Here is a 19,247-nt window from a genome sequence, read left to right as displayed (position 1 = left end):
ACAAAGACGATATCAACACAAAGTTTTAGTTGATTTAGAAGATGCACGGATTGAGAATATATACACGATATGACTATTTCAGTGATGACTGAAAAAGATTACGATGACTTTTGTCGCAAACCTATTATAATTACTAACTAACTATTATAACTATATAATTAGAGCGGGAATTTTGTACATGAAAAAGGATAAGAAGCGTTAAATTTGATATTTGAACGACAAATTCGATATGTTGTTCGTATTTTTCATGTATCATTTGCAATATTAATACGCTGAATTGAACAGTTACTAGATTATTCTGATTGCATCGAATCCTCTATCTAGATCAGCAAAAAAAAATAAATTAGGTTATGTATATCGCAATCAACGGTGATCAACACGATCGATACAATATGTCAGCCTTATCAATATCGTTTGAGCGTTCGACGCTTATAATTGAAACTGTTTAAATTATAAAATTTCAGTCATTGGATAACGAGCGACAAATCTGTCATTCTAATTGCTTATTTTAGCAGCGTGAAAATGTACCTATAGATATTGATGAATATCAAGCGTCAATTTTGATCATGGGATCTATTCTGAAAATGCATATCGAGCGTCAGCATGAAAAGGCATCTTTATGCAGATGGCTGTTGGGTTCGGAACACTTTTCGGTTTAGTTATCCCGGATTTACAATAGATTTTAAGCCATAATAAATAGACAAATAACAATCAATTATTTTCCTCGCATTTGACTATAGTTGGTCAATTTTTTACGACTTAAGACTTAAAATACCTATATGTAGATCTGGACTTACGGGATTACCAATATCTAGGAAAAAGAATATAAACTAAGGCCCTACATACAATAGAAGGAGTAAGGGATTAGGAATAAAGAATAAACGATTTCAACCTATCAAAAACCATGTATTCCGATGAATTCGATTTCTGATAGATTAAAATCTTATTCTTTATTCCTAATTCTTTATTTTTTTTATTGTATGCAGGACCTACTTGATTCGAAATACACCCATGATTAGTTGACACAAGTAAAGGCTTATAGACTGGTATTCATAGTCAGTTCTCATTTCAAGACTGTGTTAAGTAATATTTTAAAATGCGAATCGGCCCTTTGATTGATTCTTAACATCTTAAGGTTGAACTTAAGACAATTTTGAATATAAGAATTAACTATGAATACCGGTCATAAACACAATAGGCATAAGTAATAGGGAATAACGAGGTGTCCAATCAGAGCTCTGAGATATAATATCGAACTTACACATATAAGAGTTCTGATTGGACGGCTCGTTATTCACTGTTGCCTATTGTGTTTAACACAATTTTACTGTTTACAACTTTACTGTTTTACACGACTACCGACAGTTGTTGCACAGCTTTTTCACCATATGAAATATTGGGTCATCTAAAAAGTATCCGCGGTTTTTTGTCACTAGATGTGTGTTGATAGTTATATATCTAGTGACAAAGTACCGCGGATACTTTTTAGATGACCCAATAACTTGTTCTAGTAATATTACTAAAACACGCAGATTACTTTTAAGCTCCAGACTCAATGCGAAGGAATAGCGATAACGATAGAAATAACACGATTTCAACCTGTCAAAAAGTAGATACACTGGAATATGCAGTTTCTAATAGATTGAAATCGTGTTACCTCTATCGCTATCGGTATTTCTTCGCATTGTGTCTAGGACTTTAGGGTGACATTTCATTTGTGCGTTTTTGTTGTATGACAAATTTTTCAAGCCTGTTGATTGTTGGTTTTATGGGATAGAAAGATCCGAGGACCTCTCTGTTCTACATATTTGTTCTACAAATAAAATAACACCCTACGCAGGTTACATCGCATGTGACGGCACTCTTAGTCCGGTTTAAACTCTCGGTGGAAACTAGGCCAGTGATTGATCAGATCCTTCGATACGCGAATACGCGCGTACAGCGATACGTGTCATGGGAAGGCACCCTTACTCAAGTTGCATGAGAAGGCAGCTTTAAATCGCAATCAGATTAGAGCTACGGTCCACTTGGTGCGAAGATTATGATTGGCCAATTAAAAGAAAGAATTTTACTAATTGACCAATCAAAAAAATACTTCGAAGCATTTGTAGCGCCAAATATTGTAGATCACGCTCTAGAGAATCTGAGAGTACACTTAGGGAGCATTTATATTGGCCGTAACTATATGCCGTATACCATAATCTATAAAAATTGACCAATCATCTTTTCTTATCATCGAATGAGAGGAGAATACTCGATTGTGATTTAACAATGTTTACAGATTCCGTTTTTCCGAAATTCCGACTGTCATGGGACAGCATTCTTAATCAGATTTAATAATATCCATAGTTATAAAACTGGCCAATCACAATCGAATTATATTCTTCCGAGGAACAGTTATAATTGGTCAATTATTAAACCCGATTAAGCGTGCCATGTAGCAGAGGTCTGAGATACTAATTGTGGAATTTAACTACTTAGAAGAAAGAAAACCAGTCTCAAATTTATATTATAGTAAACTTTTCCTAACAGCACAAACGTCGATATGTCGACTTTGTACAGATGTCCTTCCAATGTCGACTTTAGGACGTCTAGTGCGATTTACGCTCACAAAGCTTAAATGTGGAATCATTTTGTCCTTGTTGTTTAACTGTTAAACAAAAATGAATGCTGTTCATAAGCGCTGTAGACATGAATCGGACCACAGCCTAGAATGATTGACTTAAAGTCGACTTACAGTCGTCTTTAAAGTAGAACATTGTATGACTTAGAAACGTCTCCAAGTCGACTCAGAATCGACTTTAGAAAAGGTATACGAAATATAAAGTTAAACTAAATATTTATTGATACCTGCAATTGCATCGGAAGAAGACAACAGCACTGCCATTGCTTGTACTATTATATATAATATTAATTACGCATGCTACGCTATTTTGAAATGTTACAATATACAATATAAAAAATTGGCGTTTTTGACTATTACGTAAATATGGCAGATTTAAAGAACCAATAAGAAACGGTTACCTCGTATTATAATCGGAAGAAGAGAAATTGGCGCGCGCGTCACGAGAGAGGCGCCGCGTAACGTGGAACGAGAGCGGAGAGCGACCATGTGACCGGTGGCCGGCCAATCAGCTGTTTAGCTTTGTCGTGCCGCCAAGCTCATTTCCAGTCCGTGTGCACGCGGAAGCTGCAGGGCCAGAGTGGCTGCGGGTAGAGCGCGAATATTCCGAGCTCATTCCAATAATGCGTAGCCGATCGCGATAAAGAAGACGCCGAATTGCCACGGCTGACGGATCGTGACGGTCTCGCGACGCGCGATACCTCGCAAATCACCCTCGCGAGTGCTTTTATATGCGAGGTCGCCATTTTGGTGATACGCCGAGCCGACGATTCGAGCTGAGTGTGGCCCTTATGATCTTTTTATCTCCCTTTTTCGCACGGCCCATTCGCGCTATCGTCCTCAGCCGATCGACGGCCCAATAACGTCAGAGATGACACAGCAAAACAAAACGATGAATTTCCTAATACACGACGTTAATGGTAAGTGGATTTACGGTGCGCGCCAACGCACGTACGGTCGGCAACACGCGTGATCCTCCTTGTATTTTCTTTGCCTTCGCGCGTCTCCTTTTGCCTCCGTTCCTTTCTCCTGCGAAGAGATAATATTCGAGATAATATTCGCCCGCGGCTTACGACGTTCGTCCGCCCTCCGCCTTTCTTGGCCCATCTTGCTCTTTCTGCGCCTCTGCGCCTCTGCATCATCGAAATCGCGCCCGGTTGCGGGTTTGTGCACTTGGCCTTCTTTCCGACTTGAATCGTGGACAGGTTTGTCCGCGCGATCACAGCTTTTTTACTTCCAATCGAACTTTCCCCCCTTTAATTCGCCTTTTTTTTCTCCTTTTTTTATAATACATTATTATGTTGTTACCATTGTTGTCCATTTGTAGTGTCTCAATTAAAAATGAGAGACGTGCATTGTTGCAGCAATTGTCAATAGCAAGAGCAAATTCTATCCAGTTTATAGATAAATTGGTAGACAGACGGTTTATTCTCCATTGTATCATATTTCTTTTTTGCCTATTGTCTCTATCTTTTATCATATTCCATTTGATGTAATACAGTGCTGATAGGCTCGTTTACGAAGCAATTTGTTACTTTTTTAAAAACTATGTGATTTTCTCAAATCTCCACACACACACATACACGATTGCATAAATATCAACACAACACTTTCATCAACGTGTTTCTTACAACGTTAAAAAGATTAATTCTTGTTCTCATATTTAGAATAGATGCAAAAATTTGACATCTATTTTTTTTTCACAATATATTTATGCAGATATATTTGTACAGGAATGGAATATTCTAAACACACAGTTAATAACTTTTAAGTATTAAATAGTTTGACTATCAGATTTGAAAAAGCATATTCATTTGTTCTTGGGTGAACTGTCTGTAATATTTATTGACAATTTCTAAGTTTAATTATTTACAACTTAAATACCATTGAGATATGTATTAAAGATTTTGTTATTTCACATAATCTACATAATCTGTAAGATATAGAGATATCAGAACTATTTTAAACAAACAAGGAGTCTCTATGATATATTATAATATTACTTGTCGTTATAATTAAATAATCCAATTTTGCCTATTTTGATGATATATTTTGTTCTATTCAATTCCTTTTTTAACATTTTACACACACACACACACACACAAATATATATGTATAAAATATTAAATTTCTGCAACTGAAAATACAAAATATAATTTATTCCTCTTTTAAGTATTTTTTAAATTATAATATGAACAATTATTTATTTACATATATACTGTATATATCTTAAGTTGAAATTAATAGATAAAGTATTAGCTATATTAAATTAAATTTTTTGTTGAAAAGAAACATTTTTTAAATGTCTAATATTTATCTAATGAAGATTTTTAAGTAGTATTTATGGATGAATCAAATTCATTGCAGGACATCCACAAGTGATAAAAGTAGTGCAAAGTACACCTAACAAAGCATTAAGTGGTATTGTTAGCACAACAAATGCAGGTGGCCTTAAAGTGTTTAAAGCTCCTAATCAAGAATCGCAGGTATTGCTTTAATTTCATATATCTTATTTATTACAATTGCAGCTGTTAGTTCAATATATAAAGGTTATATGGTGTTAATACATTTGTGAGAAAGTAATGCTCTATAAATAAACAAATTACATTTGAAAATTATTCATTATGTAGGATATTTCCAATGTTTCTTTTCAATGCAATAACACTGGAAAATTAGATTTTTATATAAATATTACGTATGTATTGTTCTAACTAGGTTTTATCATCGAATACACAAGTTCTTAGGACTATTAGCTTGCAGAATCCATCTACACCTGGTCAGAGTAAGTATGATTTTTTTTTCTAAATAGATCTTTTTCATATAATTAATAAGCATGTTATTATCATTTGGAAGTGCCTTTAATTTAATCATGTAATTATAGGACTTGTAACAATACCTTTGCAAAATACTAAAATGGCAACATCAAAGAGTGGAGACTCTATGGTGACCAAGACTATACAGTTAACGTCTGCGCAAATGGTAAATATAATTTTATAACTTTATGTAAACAAGTAATAATTTAATGTGGAAATTAAAAATTTTGCAATAAACATTTTAAAATACAATATTTTATTTTAGAGCGATATAAAACAAGCTATTGCATCACAACAACAACAACAGCAACAGCAGCAGCAACAACAACAATCTAATACTTCGCAACTTGTTAAGGATGCCACTGGAAAAACTTTTATCAGTCCAATATTAGATCATACTGGATCTAGGAAAAGACAGGATGTAGAAAGTGGCGACTTTGTGCCTGAGTAATGCAATGAGTCTATCACATGTGGGCACACGTGTACACACACACACACATACAGAGGGGGGGGGGAGGAGACAGACAGACAGGAGTGGGGGAAGCAATGACAGATTTAGCTTTTCACAATTTGCTATATGTATACTCTACATCTAATTACTGGTCTATTAGTTCCATTTATACTTTTTATTTCTTTATATTGCAGTAAGCGAAGAAAAGCAGAAAAAGTTGGAAAAGGATTAAGACATTTCTCAATGAAAGTCTGTGAAAAAGTGAAAAAGAAAGGTACTACTTCCTACAATGAAGTAGCGGATGAATTGGTTGGCGAATTCACTAATCCTGCTCATATAAATTCTTTGACAGATCAGGTATTTATCTCATATTACAATATGATACGAATTTAGACTGATGAGAATAAATCTAATTAAGTGAGAGAAAAATCTTATATTCGATCGAAACGGATCGTACTGTTTAAATACATATTTCTTGTGTGAATTTATATACATATGTGATTCTATGTATCACGCGCCGAAATCTTTCGGTCTGTCCGTGAGAAGAACCAGAATAGTAATATCATTTATTAAATTAAACAAGCAATAAATAAGCAATTAATAATTTTTGATGATTAATATGTATTTTTTACAAGAATATTAATGTCACATGTTAATAAAAATCTAAAAACTAAATAATTTATAGCGACAAATATTATCTCGGCCAAAGTTCAAACCTGAAATTTTCGACTTTCTGAAATGTATGTTTTATCAATTCGACTATTTCAATAATATTTATCGCAATAACCAATATCGCAATAACTAGAAGATACCGTAATATTTCAAGATGACATGTGCTTCACAAACGATTTGATCAGCATGTTAATTATAAACTTGTTTTAAAATATGCTCATTTAACTGTTAATTAAATTTATTTAATTGAATATTTTTCACTCTTTCAGCAATACGATCAGAAAAATATTAGAAGACGCGTATATGACGCTCTAAATGTATTAATGGCAATGAACATCATTTCCAAAGAGAAAAAGGAAATCAGGTGGCTCGGCCTGCCCACTAATTCATTACAGGAATGTGTAGCATTAGAAAAAGATAAGAAGAAGAAAATTGAGAGAATCAAAGCTAAAACGCAGCAATTGCATCAGCTAATCCTCTCTCATATTTCTTTTAAGAACTTGGTTGAACGTAATCGTTTAAACGAGAATCTCCGTGGGCCACCGAAACCTAATTCTGCCATACAGCTGCCATTCCTTATTGTGAATACCAGTAAAAAGACTGTCATAGATTGCAGCATTTCAAATGACAAGTATGTCAAACAGAAATAAAGAAAAAAAGATTATAAGATAATCAGTAAATATTACGTAAGGAGAGATATTAAGCAGATTTTTTTCTTTGTTACAGAACCGAGTACCTGTTTAATTTTAATGATAAGTTTGAAATTCATGATGATATCGAAGTTCTAAAACAGATGGGTCTAGCTTTCGGTAAAATACTGATTCCATTTTCTATGCTATAATTAGTCATTATTTTTTTTTATTAGGTGTACAAATAAGTTTCCGCCGTTTTTTATCAAAAATTAAGCATTTATTGTGAAAGAACGATACATAATGTTTTATTGATGTAAGTCAAAATGTAAGTGCAAGTTCTTTTTGCGTTTGGCACGAATCTTCATTCAATAATGTTTCCAATTCCGCGTCTTCGTATACTTTCGGTCTTCCGCTACGTTCTTTGTCTTCGACGTCAAATTCACCGTTCTTAAATTTTTGAAACCATTCACGACACTTCTCTCACTTAAGGCAGCCTCATCATATGCTTCTACAAGCAATGGCTCTCGATGAGCTTCAGCTGCAGATTTCTTCAAATTAAAGAAGTAAATCAAAAGTTCCCGCAAATGACGCTTATTCGGCTCAAAACTCGGCATTTTCGCACAAAAAAAATATATGATGCTGATACAAAATCGCTAGTATTTCAAGATTATGTTGTTGACAGATATCCAACCTTACGATATAATGTTTTCAGACAATTTTAACCATAGCTTGCTAGTGGTGCCGTCTTTTGTCAAACGGTGGAAACTTATTTGTACACCTAATATATTTTGCTGAAATGTGCTAAACTCTGTGTATTTATAAACTATGACGCGTAAAATATTCTTCTAGGATTAGAAAAAGGGGAATGCACTGAAGAAAATTTGCAAAAGGCAAAATTTATGGTTCCGAAATCACTCGAGAAATATGTAGAACGTACGTTCTCTTTGTTATATATACAATGCGTGCGTGCGTGCGTGCGTGCGTGAACTGATGTATATATACAAATGTATCTATATTTAAATTTTAATTCGCTCGTTTAACAAGATTGATCATTGCAGAGTTAGCATCAGGGGATTTAGAGAAGTTTATTCCAGTAACTATTCCCGGCCCAAGTACATCGATGGAGGATTTAGATATTAAATTGGAAGGTTCTCGACCACCGTCGTCGTCACATACTTCATTGTCAGAAGATCCTTTATCGCCACCATCTCAGTACTATTCGGAGGAAGAGGACGACGAAGAAGAAAGCGACCAGGATGATCAGGCTGACAGCGATCTTGAAGTTAACTAGCACCCCGAATAATTCTTCAAAGGCTAGACTCAGGGTTTGTATGTTTATCCTCCCTCTCCTCTCTCTCTCTCTCTCCTCTCATTCATTTATAATATACTTTTTACATGTGTATATGTATATATAAAAACGTTGTGCCTTGTATATACATATAATATACAATGTTTAGCTGTAACAATTATTGTATTATTTCAATATATATTAGTAACATATTAATATATTTTAGTAATAAATGTATTTAAAACTTTAGAATATCAGTTCGCAATGTTAAGTTAACAGAATTTTACTTCTGAATTTTAGGATACTCGCCACTATCATCAGCGATATGCCAACATTAATAATATCGTCGTTGTTGCCAATATCGTCTTCACCCCGGTCGCCAGTTTTTAACATATATCGAACAAGGATAAGAGTTTATAATTATCATGAGTGGAATGTAAATCTGTTGAAGTTAATGAGAATGGTCAAAATGGAAATATGTTGATTGGGGCCAAGGAGAAAACGTAGCAATTAATTGGACTGATTGAATTGGCAAATCTAAGTGGCTCTTTTTTCGTATCAAGTAATAAAATAGTACGATGCACGCGCATACGAAATGATCAGAATAAACAAATGAATGACTGAATGGGGTGCTATATTTTAGTTGTGCATCATCATACAAGTTTTATGACTCTAGCGCGTCTATGTATTATAAATGATAATCTTATAGTATCATAATATTATTATGTGTGCGCGCGCGCGCGAGATATATTGACCAGTACTCATTTTCTTATGGCACGTTTATAATAACAATTGTCTGTGGTAAACAGTAAAATGACGTATGATAGATGCAGGCGCACATTTGACTCGAATTAAAAATACAAATAAATTGTAATAATGTTACAATATGAAGTTTGTAGTTTGTGGTTAGTCTTTTGAGAGGAAAGGATATGTATTGAATAACAATACTATATGTAAGGGTTTGCAGTAATTTTTTACAGCAAACTTAAAAAACGAAACATTTTTTCATATCTATTATATATACAAACAAGTATAAACACATAGGATATATTTAATAGCTGCGTTCAACAGAAAGAACTTTGAAACTGTTGCATAATTTTTTTAACACTTGATTGTTTTCAATATATTGCAAGTATGGCATTATTACGTTACGTTATCTCACACACACCACACCACAGACATACACGCACACACACACACACACACAATTATTGTTAAGTTTTATATTTATTCAAAGTATCAAAAGTAGTGGTACAATGTGTATTGGCTATGACATTACGCTGAAAAAGAAATGATGAGCTACATGCAGCATCAACAAGTATAAAAGAAAAACTATAGATTATTTTGCTGATAATCATAAAATATAAAATTTTCTGTTGAACGCAACTGACGACATATAATGTCCATTTGATTCTGCTGTACCCATGTTTTGCATGGATCTATGAAAACAAGGAATTTTCTGCTTCGATGCTAAGTTAACTGCAATCTATACGAAAGCACTGTGTAGTTAAACTTCCTAGAAATGCTGCTTTACTCCAAATCATCATCATCGTAAAGATCATCAAAATCTAAAAAGAAGCAATTATTTCAATAAATTAATCGTATATTCTGTTAACTTGGATTATTGTTTACATAAAAAGATATGTTCGTAATCTTTTATGAAAATATGTAAAAATATTAAAATTAAATACTATTTAATATACCATCGAAATCTTCTAAATACATTACATTTTGAAAAATATTTAGGTTTTTAGAAAAAAAAATGTTGATTTTCTCTGGATTTGGAGGGGCTAAATTTATAATAAATAATTAATATTTAATATACCATTAAAAAATTCTGAATGAACAGCTTTCTCGCTAGCCGTAAGATCCACTAATAGCCTACTACCTCCAACCTGAAATTAACATGGTGTGAGAACATAACTTAAAGTAATCCAAAGAAATCACATTAAGTATGGGTTTTCACAGTAACTTGTGAAAACTAACTCTATGGATGTGATCCATTTAACGCTGCCAATACTTTGTTGACCAATCAGAAGAAAGAATTGAAGAATTTACGAATTGACTAATCAAAGAATACTTCAAGGCATTTGCAGCGTGAAGTGTATCGTTCTCTTTGTCAATACACATATATTCCTAACCTCATCAGAGCTGTGCATAACATTACCTCCTCTAATTCAACGTAAGGTCCAGCTCCTTCGGGAAACATTTCATCAGCCACAAGCGTTGGCTTCATGTCGAGATGGATCGATTTACTTAATATATACTTCTTTGGTACTTGTTTTGAGACAATTTTGAAGCTTTCTAATCGTGAAACTTCCAAATAATACCAAACATGTGTGGCGCATGCGCAGTACGCACCAATTAACTGTGTTCGATCAACATATGATTCACGCTCGACTGACGTTATGACGTACGCGATACCGATGCAAGGTAATTTTCGTGTCACCGACGAGATGTATATTATTATATAAAATTTAAGTGATTAAGAGTAAGAAATTAGTAATACGATAATTTCTTGATTTATTAGTTTCTAATAGTTTTTAGTAGCATGTACATACATATGTTTAAAATTTAAAACTAAATAATACCCGATTTTTATTTAAATGATTTTAATATTATCATCCGAGTTTGATTATCAAGAGATGATAACCGCAGAAAAAAAATTGTAATTTTTCGACAATTAAGATATTATAGCATTAAAATAATGCATTGTGTTGTACTTATTTATACAGCATTTATATAATAAAAAATCACCAATTTAATAGTGTATTATCGAAATATTTATGTTGATATTCATAAATTTTTATTAATTGTCGGTAACGTCATTATTCTTCAATTATCGGGTCTCATCTTGATAATCACGAAAATTTGTCGTGTCGGTCTTTAATAATATTTCATCGGTAGTTGTGTATATCATTTCTTCCATTTCCTACAAGTTGTATCTGATTAGAGTTTCTCTAGTAAGAGTTAAGACATAAGAGCGAAAAAACGCCATTGCCAGATGTCAGGTATCAGCCGGAAACAGCACAATTCCACCATGGTTGACAATTAATAATCCGATTTCGCGTTCGCATCTTCTCCACCATGAAACAATTGCTCACGCTAATTCACAGATTCAGCGATGTTTAAAGGAACTCGAAATCTGACCACTCATGAGATCAGTGCCCTCCATAACTTGACTCTTATTAAAGGGGACTTTATAATTGGAAGTTGTGCGCCTCCAAGCGGGGGGGGAGGGAACAGCCAAAGTCTGCGAGATTCTATATTTCTATATGAGTTTACAACTTTCGTTATAGCAAAAATGAATGTTTCTTTTAAACTTTTTTTGTAATAACTTTTTAACGGAATGGCGACCGCCGACTGAAACCTGTTGGAGGTTAGTCAAGGTCATGATCTTGACAACATATGTCAAGGTCAAGGTCATCGGCGAGGTTTAACTTTTTCGCAATAATTACCTCATATTCCTTACTTATTTATTACTATTTATTATCTCTCTAATGTCGTATTTGGGCTGTAAGGTTATGTAGCGCTCAATGAGCGGTGGAGCGACTAAAATTACGCTCCACCGCTTAAATTATTGAGCGCTACATAACTTTAAGACCTAAACACGTACGGCATTAGAGAAATAATAAATAGTAATATGATATAAATAAATAAAATATACTACTAGTGTCACTACTGATATTCAATAATGTTACTACTGACATCAATAGTATCATTACTGATACGTACCATTACTGATAATAATGTTCATTGCTCAACTAAAAGTGTATACTACTGTAGTAGTGACGTAGCATAGAACTATTTTTAGTAATTGTAATATTTGGTATAAAAAATTTATTAGAGTAAAATACATATATATTGGGTCATCTAAAAAGTATCCGCGGTTTTTTGTCACTAGATGTGTATTGATGGTCATATATCTAGTGACAGTACCGCGGATACTTTTTAGATGACCCAATATTTATTACATTAGAGTAATTAGTATTATTTCAGCTACGCACACACACACACACACACACACACACACACACACACACACACACACACACACACACACACACACACACAAATAATATTTTACAGTATTAAAAACATATCTATTATCATAGATATTACATTTCATTTGCATATTATAATTATATTTAATATTAATTATTTTTTCTATACACGTGTCCTTTTCACATCTTTGATCAGATATATTACTATACATCCATTAGCAGTATAGATATTCATGATTCTTCGAAGGAGCAGTTCCCGTACGATCACAGAAGTCAAGCATATGCAAAGTGGAGGTACAGATTTGGATGAATGACTTCATGGGAGCATCACAAAGTTATTTCTCGCATTCATAAAGGAAACTTTTTTTATTATCTATAATTTTGTCATGTATTCTCTGAAATATAATGCTAATCAATAATATTTTTTCACAATAAAATTAACTTCAGTAAAAGTTTAATGAAATTTTCTCCACTTTACGCTATTATATAGTGACTACTTGTTGAATTTATTTATTGTACTAGTGACACTAGTAATATATTTTTATTCGAGATCACTTATACGCACACATATATGTAATCAGGTGCGCGCGCGTGCGCGCGCTGACGTATCGCAGGGTAGGATAGGATGGATTAGATTAGATTATTAATTTTTAATTAATTGATTTTTACTGCAATTTTTATACAAAAGCATCACCAAGGTGATCACAGTAGATATATGAATCATTGCTTACCGAACGAATACTCCGGTATTATATACAAAGTGTACATAACGTTGGAGATTCTCAGTGACAGAGTAACTCCTGGATATAATCTGCACGAATCTGAAAAGGGTTGTGTCTAGGAATCAACCTATTAAACAAACGATTTACCCCCGTTTTCAGTTCACTAACCGACGAGTGGCTGAAAATGATTTAATTCGATTCCTCATATTATTCTGCGGAAAAACATCTATACAGGGTGTTTGATGAATAACGATAAATCTTTCACACAGGAGTAGAATGGATTAAACTGAGAAGTCCTCTACAAGAAAAGTTCATTTTACAATTTTCGCAATAGTAAACAAGATATTAATTACTAAAAATTGTCAAAAATTGATTTTCAATAATTTTTTACTCAAATACTATCAATTTTATAGAAAAACTGCAAGAGACAAAAATTAATTTTCCTTCTCATAGAGCTCCAAAAAATTTTTTCAGAATTTTTTATCAACTTTTTAATATTACATTTTTTTATTTTTATCAACATGAGAAAATACGGTATTAAAAAATTCTGAAAAAATTCTCAAAACTTTATGAGAAGAAAATAAACAATTTTTGTTTTTTACAGTTTTTTTCTTTAAAGTTGATTTCAGTAAAAAATTATTGAAGATTAATTTTCGGCAATTTTCAGCAATTAATATCTTATTAACTATTGCGAAAATTACAAAATAGTAGAGGACTTTTTTTCTCAATTTAGTCCATTTTGTCCCCGTGCGAAACATTTATCGTTACTTGTCAAACACCCTGTATATTTTATTTTTTTATGTGATCGTTGAATAGTTCTAAACAATTTTTTGTTAAAAAAATCTAAACTTCGAATAAAAATTCCGAAAAAATTCCGTAAGCTTAATTGGATCAAAGTGGACATTTTTTTGTCTTTGAGATTTTTTTGTTTAAATTAATAGATTTTGAGATAAAAAATGTCTAAACTTGAAAAATGACTACTACGGATTTTTTCGGAATTTTTATTCGAAGTTCAGATTTTTTTTTAATTGTTTATAACTATTCATAACCATATAAAAAAATAAAATGTATATAGATGTTTTTCAGAATAATATAAGGAATTGAATTAAATCATTTTCAGCCACTTGAACGTTGATTGATCGGTTAGTGCACTTTCTAAGCGACTTTTTGGGTAAACATCATCTATATTGGCTATTGCCGATAAATCTGCAATGTGCATACTTCATATGTATGTCATATTCATTGGGGAAGCTCAATGATTTATGTATATTTGCGAATGATCTGCACCTCGGTGAGTGCTTTCCAACGATATATCACTTACTGGGATCAGCGTCTAGTAGTTAATGAGTCTTTCTTGTTAGACAATTCTTCAATATCGCACAATAAATTTATCGCATTAGTCGCTCGCGTTTATGTAAGATTATTTTATAAGATTATATATATATTACGTAAGATTATCTTCGATGATCATACTAGCAGGAAATCACGTCATACGAGAAATTCACTGTGACAGATGGACCATTCTCTTTGCATTTGCTTCGATGCAAATGATGCACAGATAAGCGAGAAACAGCGGGAAAAGACCGGAAAAAGAATTGCATATGCAAATGGCGTAGGTATACGTACTCTTTCCATATCTGCAGGAATAAACGGAATAATACTGTGCGAGATATTATTGCGTTAATCTCAGTTTGTTAGAGATGATCATAATATAATTAGTATGAAAGTGGGATGATACGCAGGATATCATGTGCTGTTAGGGATAAGATATCTCAAAAAGAGATTCTCTATGCACCAATTATCTATCTCTAACTTTATTTACTTAGTCTTCAAAATCTAATCTTTAATCGAAGGATTTTTTGTATTTTTATTTTGTGGATTAAAAAATGTTCATTTTTTTAAATGAAAATCGGTATCTTAACTCTGAACAGCTAACAAAGACTAGAACAGCTATAAAACTAGATAAACTCATTTTAATTCTTTTCGAATTCCTGATTCCTAATAAAAAAAATTTTAAAAACAGCACTGCTCATTGCAAAACATTTTTTGAAAAATACCTTTTCGAATATCTGTTATAATTTTGTTATAAATTAATATTTTTATGTGTATATTCTTTTTTAAATTTGTTTTAGTGAAATGTTTTTTTTATAAAAATTGCCAAATATTGATCTTGAATAATTTTTTACTCAAATATTATCAATTTTACAGAAAAGCTGTAAGAGATAAAAATCATTAAATTAAATTTATTTAAAGAAATTAATTTTTCTTCTCATGAACTCTGAAAATTTTTTCAGAATTTTTTATCAACTTTTTTTATCAACTTATTATATTTTCTTATTTTTACCAACATGAGGAAATATGATATTAAAAAATTCTGAAAAAATTCTCAGAACTTTATGAGAAGAAAATAAATGATTTTTGTCTCTTGCAACTTTTCTATAAAGTTGATAGTATTTGAGTAAAAAATTATTCAAGACTAATAATGATATTTGGCAATTTTTAATAATATTTGTGGGTAGAGGATTTTTGAATTCAGTTTAGTCCGCTCCATTTACATAAAAGCGATTGGTAAAAACTTTCGGGACTGTGTGTGTGTGTGTGTGTGTGTGTGTATGTGTGTGTATCTGAATATATTACATATTAATAATTAATCAAACTCGATACACTTGTAAGAAAAGACAATGCTCAATAAACATTCCAATTAAAAAATTAAAAAATAAATTTATTCTAAATGAATGAATAAAGAATAGTAAATTAATATGAATGTCTCGACTTAACTAATTGTAAATCTTCCTAAGCATAAAATAATAATTTTAAGAATGGAAAATCAGATAATATACTACATGGGCTGAAAAGTCCCGGGATTTTTCAATAGGTGATGCCACTAGAAAATAAACATGATTCATTTCGAGAGATTCATTTGTCACTAGTTTATGTATGAAGTTTCATGACATTTCGTTCATTCGTTTACAAGCTACAGTCGTTTAAGTGGCCTTACTTTCGCCTTCGTAAAAAAAGTGGAAAAACAGGAATATCGCATCTTGATCAAACATTGTTTTTTGATGGAAAAAACTTCTGAACAATCATTGAAATGGTTGCAGAAATGTTATCCCACATCTGCTCCTTCGAGAACAACAGTTTATCGGTGGTTTAGTGAATTTAAAATGGGTCGTACAAGCACTGAAGACGCATCTCGCTCTGGAAGGCCAAAAGAGGCTACGAATGCGGAAATCGCAAAGCAAGTGCATCGAATCGTTTTGAGTGATCGTAAAGTGAAGTTGCGCGAGTTAACTGAAGCCGTAGGCATCTCAAAAGAATGGGGATACATTTTGCACGATGTTTTGGAGATGAAAAAGCTATCGGCACGATGGATGCCGCGTTTGCTGACCATCGACCAAAAATAGCAGCGCGTTGATGATTCAACGGTCGGTTTGGCAACGTAATCGAGCGGACTTTTTTCGACGTTTTGTAACGATGGATGAAACGTGGGTCCATTACCATACGCCTGAGTCCAATAGGGAGTCTGCAGAGTGGCTGAAAAGCCACGAAAGCCGACCAAGGCCAAAAGACGCTCGGTCGGGAAGGTTATGGCCTGTTTTTTGAGATGCGCATGGCATAATCTTCATCGATTACCTGCAGAAGGGAAGAACAATTACGGGAGAGTATTATGCAGCGTTATTGGACAAACTGAACGACGAAATAAAGAAAAAACGGCCCCATATGGCGAAGAAAAAAGTTCTGTACCATCACGATAACGCACCGTCACACACGTCCTTGAAAGTGATGGTCAAATTGGACCAATTACGATTCGAATTGGTTGCTCACCCACCGTATTCTCCAGACTTGGCCCCCAGCAACTATTATCTGTTCCCAAACCTCAAGCGGTGGCTCCAGGGAAAGAGATTCACATCGAATGAGGAAGTCATCGCGGAAACCGAGGCGTATTTCGAAGGCTTGGACGTTTCGTACTACAGAAAGGGCATCGAAATGTTGGAAAATCGCTATACCAAGTGTATCGCCCTCGAAGGCAACTATGTTGAGGAATAAATATAACTTTGCACAAAAAACGCTTGTTTTCATTAAAAATCCCGGGACTTTTCAGCCTATAGGCTGCAGTACATAGGTTGTAGTACATAGGCTGCTGGAAAAGTTTCTGTAAACAATATGAAAAAAAAACATGTAAAATTTGGTAAATGGCTTTATTGTTTTTCGAAGTATTCGCCTTTAAGACCGATACGCTTGAACCAATTTTCGAAGCATTTTTTCCACTCTGAGGCTGTAACCTCAGAAATCAGTGTACGAAATATTTCAACAGCTGCTTCAAGCGACTCACCACGCATCTTCTTTTCAATGTTTGGGAACAAAAAGAAGTCATTAGGTGATAAATCAGGTGAATACAGACAATGAGTCAATTCGACATTTTTACTGGATAAAAAATCAACAGTTTGACGTGCTGTGTAGCGTTGTCATGATGAAGGATGATGCCACGATTTCGGTTTGTTCTACGCAATTCATTTATGACTTCTGGCAAACAAATTGTTGTATACCAATCAGTATTTACAGTCCTTCGATCCTCTAAAGCCACGATTGCCACATGTCCGATATAAAACTGAAGAAACAAGCAATCATTTGCTTGGCAGCACTGCGTGAACGAATAATTTTTGTTGGTTTCGGTTCATTTTGAAATACCCAAACAGTGAATTGTTGTTTAGTTTCGGGCTCATACGAATAGATCTATGTTTTGTCCTCAGTAACGATGTTATAGACCAAATTTCACCGATCGGTTGAATTTTTTGAGCATTTCTTTGCTCCATTTAACACGAGCCTGTTTTTGAGCTTCGATCAAATTGTGTGGGACAACGACTGCAAAGTTTCCGTACGCTTAAGTGATCATGCAAAATCGTATGTATTGCTTTCATGTCAATGCCTAAGGATGCCTGAATCTCGCGGTATGTCATATGCCGATCTCGCTCAATCATTTCACGCACAGCATCAATATTAGTGGCAACAACAGGCGTGGATGGACGACCTTCACGGAATTCGTCACAAAGAAAGATACGTCCACGCTGGAATTCGGCAAATCAATTATAAACAGTCCTATTGGTGCTTCATTCCCAAAAGCCAAATGAAGTCGATCAATGCATTGTTTCGGAGTTAGATTACATTTGTAATCATTGCCTGAAAATTTTCACGCGAAATTTTCATTTTCTCACAAAATAACTTCTTTTAAAATACTATGCAAACAAAACTAGTTGGCTTGGGTACAAACTGTCAACTGAATTATAGGTTAAAAACGTCTAATTTTACGGATATGATAGTAGAACGTTAGCGTCACTGGAAGTATTAGATTGCAAAAATTTTTCCAGCAACCTACGTAGAATTGTAAAATTGATTCAAATATAAAATAAATCATATAATATAATAATATGTTTAAGAAAATATATGATAAATTACAATAGAATAAAAATAAACATAAGAAATACAAAGTCTATAAGCAGCTATGATTTCTGAGAGGTCCAAAATAATGTCAGTTATTATGATGAAATAAATGTAAACAAAATGTAAATTCGAATTTGTGGATATATAAATATAACAAATAAACGATTTAAAAAAATTTTACATTTTTAAATAATTATTCTGTAATTATTATAATTGTTCTCTATAACTTTCATTTATTTGTTTATAACAATTAATTGCAAAATTGATTTTTACAATATACTTTTTATGTCAGAAATATTTTCTTTAGTAACCAGTTCTATTTCCGATTATTTTTTGGCTCTTGCTTGGACATAGACCTTAATAAGTTAAGAAGATTAAGAAAGTAAAAATTAATTTATTTTAAAATAAAAAAAAAATAAAATTATAATAAATTAATATGAACATTTTGACCTCACGAAGTCTTTCTCGGCATAAAACAAAGAGCAGAAAGTTCTAATAGAATTATAAAATCAATAAAAGTGATTAAATTTATGTATTTTTTAATTTAATGATGTAATTACAACATTTAAATATTTTCGTTTCAGATTTTGTCGTATAATTTTG

The 19,247-nt window shown here is 32.9% G+C and overlaps 2 protein-coding genes across 2 annotated transcripts; one reads left to right on the top strand and one right to left on the bottom strand.

Moving 5' to 3' along the window:
• Positions 1–3,136: 3,136 nt before the first annotated feature.
• Positions 3,137–9,370, top strand: Dp (transcription factor Dp). The gene is made up of 11 exons (XM_011053256.2): positions 3,137–3,543; positions 4,991–5,109; positions 5,339–5,405; positions 5,505–5,602; positions 5,702–5,883; positions 6,082–6,244; positions 6,829–7,190; positions 7,286–7,368; positions 8,041–8,124; positions 8,250–8,516; positions 8,780–9,370. Exons 1-10 carry the CDS (start codon positions 3,495–3,497, stop codon positions 8,480–8,482), a joined length of 1,440 nt encoding a protein of 479 aa, XP_011051558.1. The 5' UTR covers positions 3,137–3,494; the 3' UTR covers positions 8,483–8,516; positions 8,780–9,370.
• A 63-nt stretch (positions 9,371–9,433) lies between these two features.
• Positions 9,434–10,825, bottom strand: LOC105144377 (COP9 signalosome complex subunit 9). The gene is made up of 3 exons (XM_011053257.2): positions 10,647–10,825; positions 10,305–10,374; positions 9,434–10,047 (listed from the first exon to the last, which is right to left on the bottom strand). Exons 1-3 carry the CDS (start codon positions 10,713–10,715, stop codon positions 10,010–10,012), a joined length of 177 nt encoding a protein of 58 aa, XP_011051559.1. The 5' UTR covers positions 10,716–10,825; the 3' UTR covers positions 9,434–10,009.
• Positions 10,826–19,247: the final 8,422 nt, after the last annotated feature.

The sequence above is a fragment of the Acromyrmex echinatior genome, chromosome 12, assembly GCF_024713525.1.
Source record: "Acromyrmex echinatior isolate Ae372 chromosome 12, ASM2471352v2, whole genome shotgun sequence".
Taxonomy (NCBI): Eukaryota; Metazoa; Arthropoda; class Insecta; order Hymenoptera; family Formicidae; genus Acromyrmex; species Acromyrmex echinatior.
The sequence above is the reverse complement of the archived record's forward strand: the minus strand, read 5'-3'. Positions and strand labels throughout refer to the sequence as shown.

Bases quoted from the DNA above. Each gene is read 5' to 3' on its own strand.
- LOC105144377 (XM_011053257.2), bottom strand. From the start codon at position 10,715: ATGAAGCCAACGCTTGTGGCTGATGAAATGTTTCCCGAAGGAGCTGGA. The intron at 10,375-10,646 runs GTAATGTTATGC...TGTTAATTTCAG, and splicing joins CTTACGTTGAATTAGAGGAG to GTTGGAGGTAGTAGGCTATT. The intron at 10,048-10,304 runs GTATATTAAATA...GCTTCTTTTTAG, and splicing joins TCATTCAGAATTTTTTAATG to ATTTTGATGATCTTTACGAT.
- Dp (XM_011053256.2), top strand. From the start codon at position 3,495: ATGACACAGCAAAACAAAACGATGAATTTCCTAATACACGACGTTAAT. The intron at 5,110-5,338 runs GTATTGCTTTAA...TGTTCTAACTAG, and splicing joins CTCCTAATCAAGAATCGCAG to GTTTTATCATCGAATACACA. The intron at 7,369-8,040 runs GTAAAATACTGA...ATATTCTTCTAG, and splicing joins ACAGATGGGTCTAGCTTTCG to GATTAGAAAAAGGGGAATGC.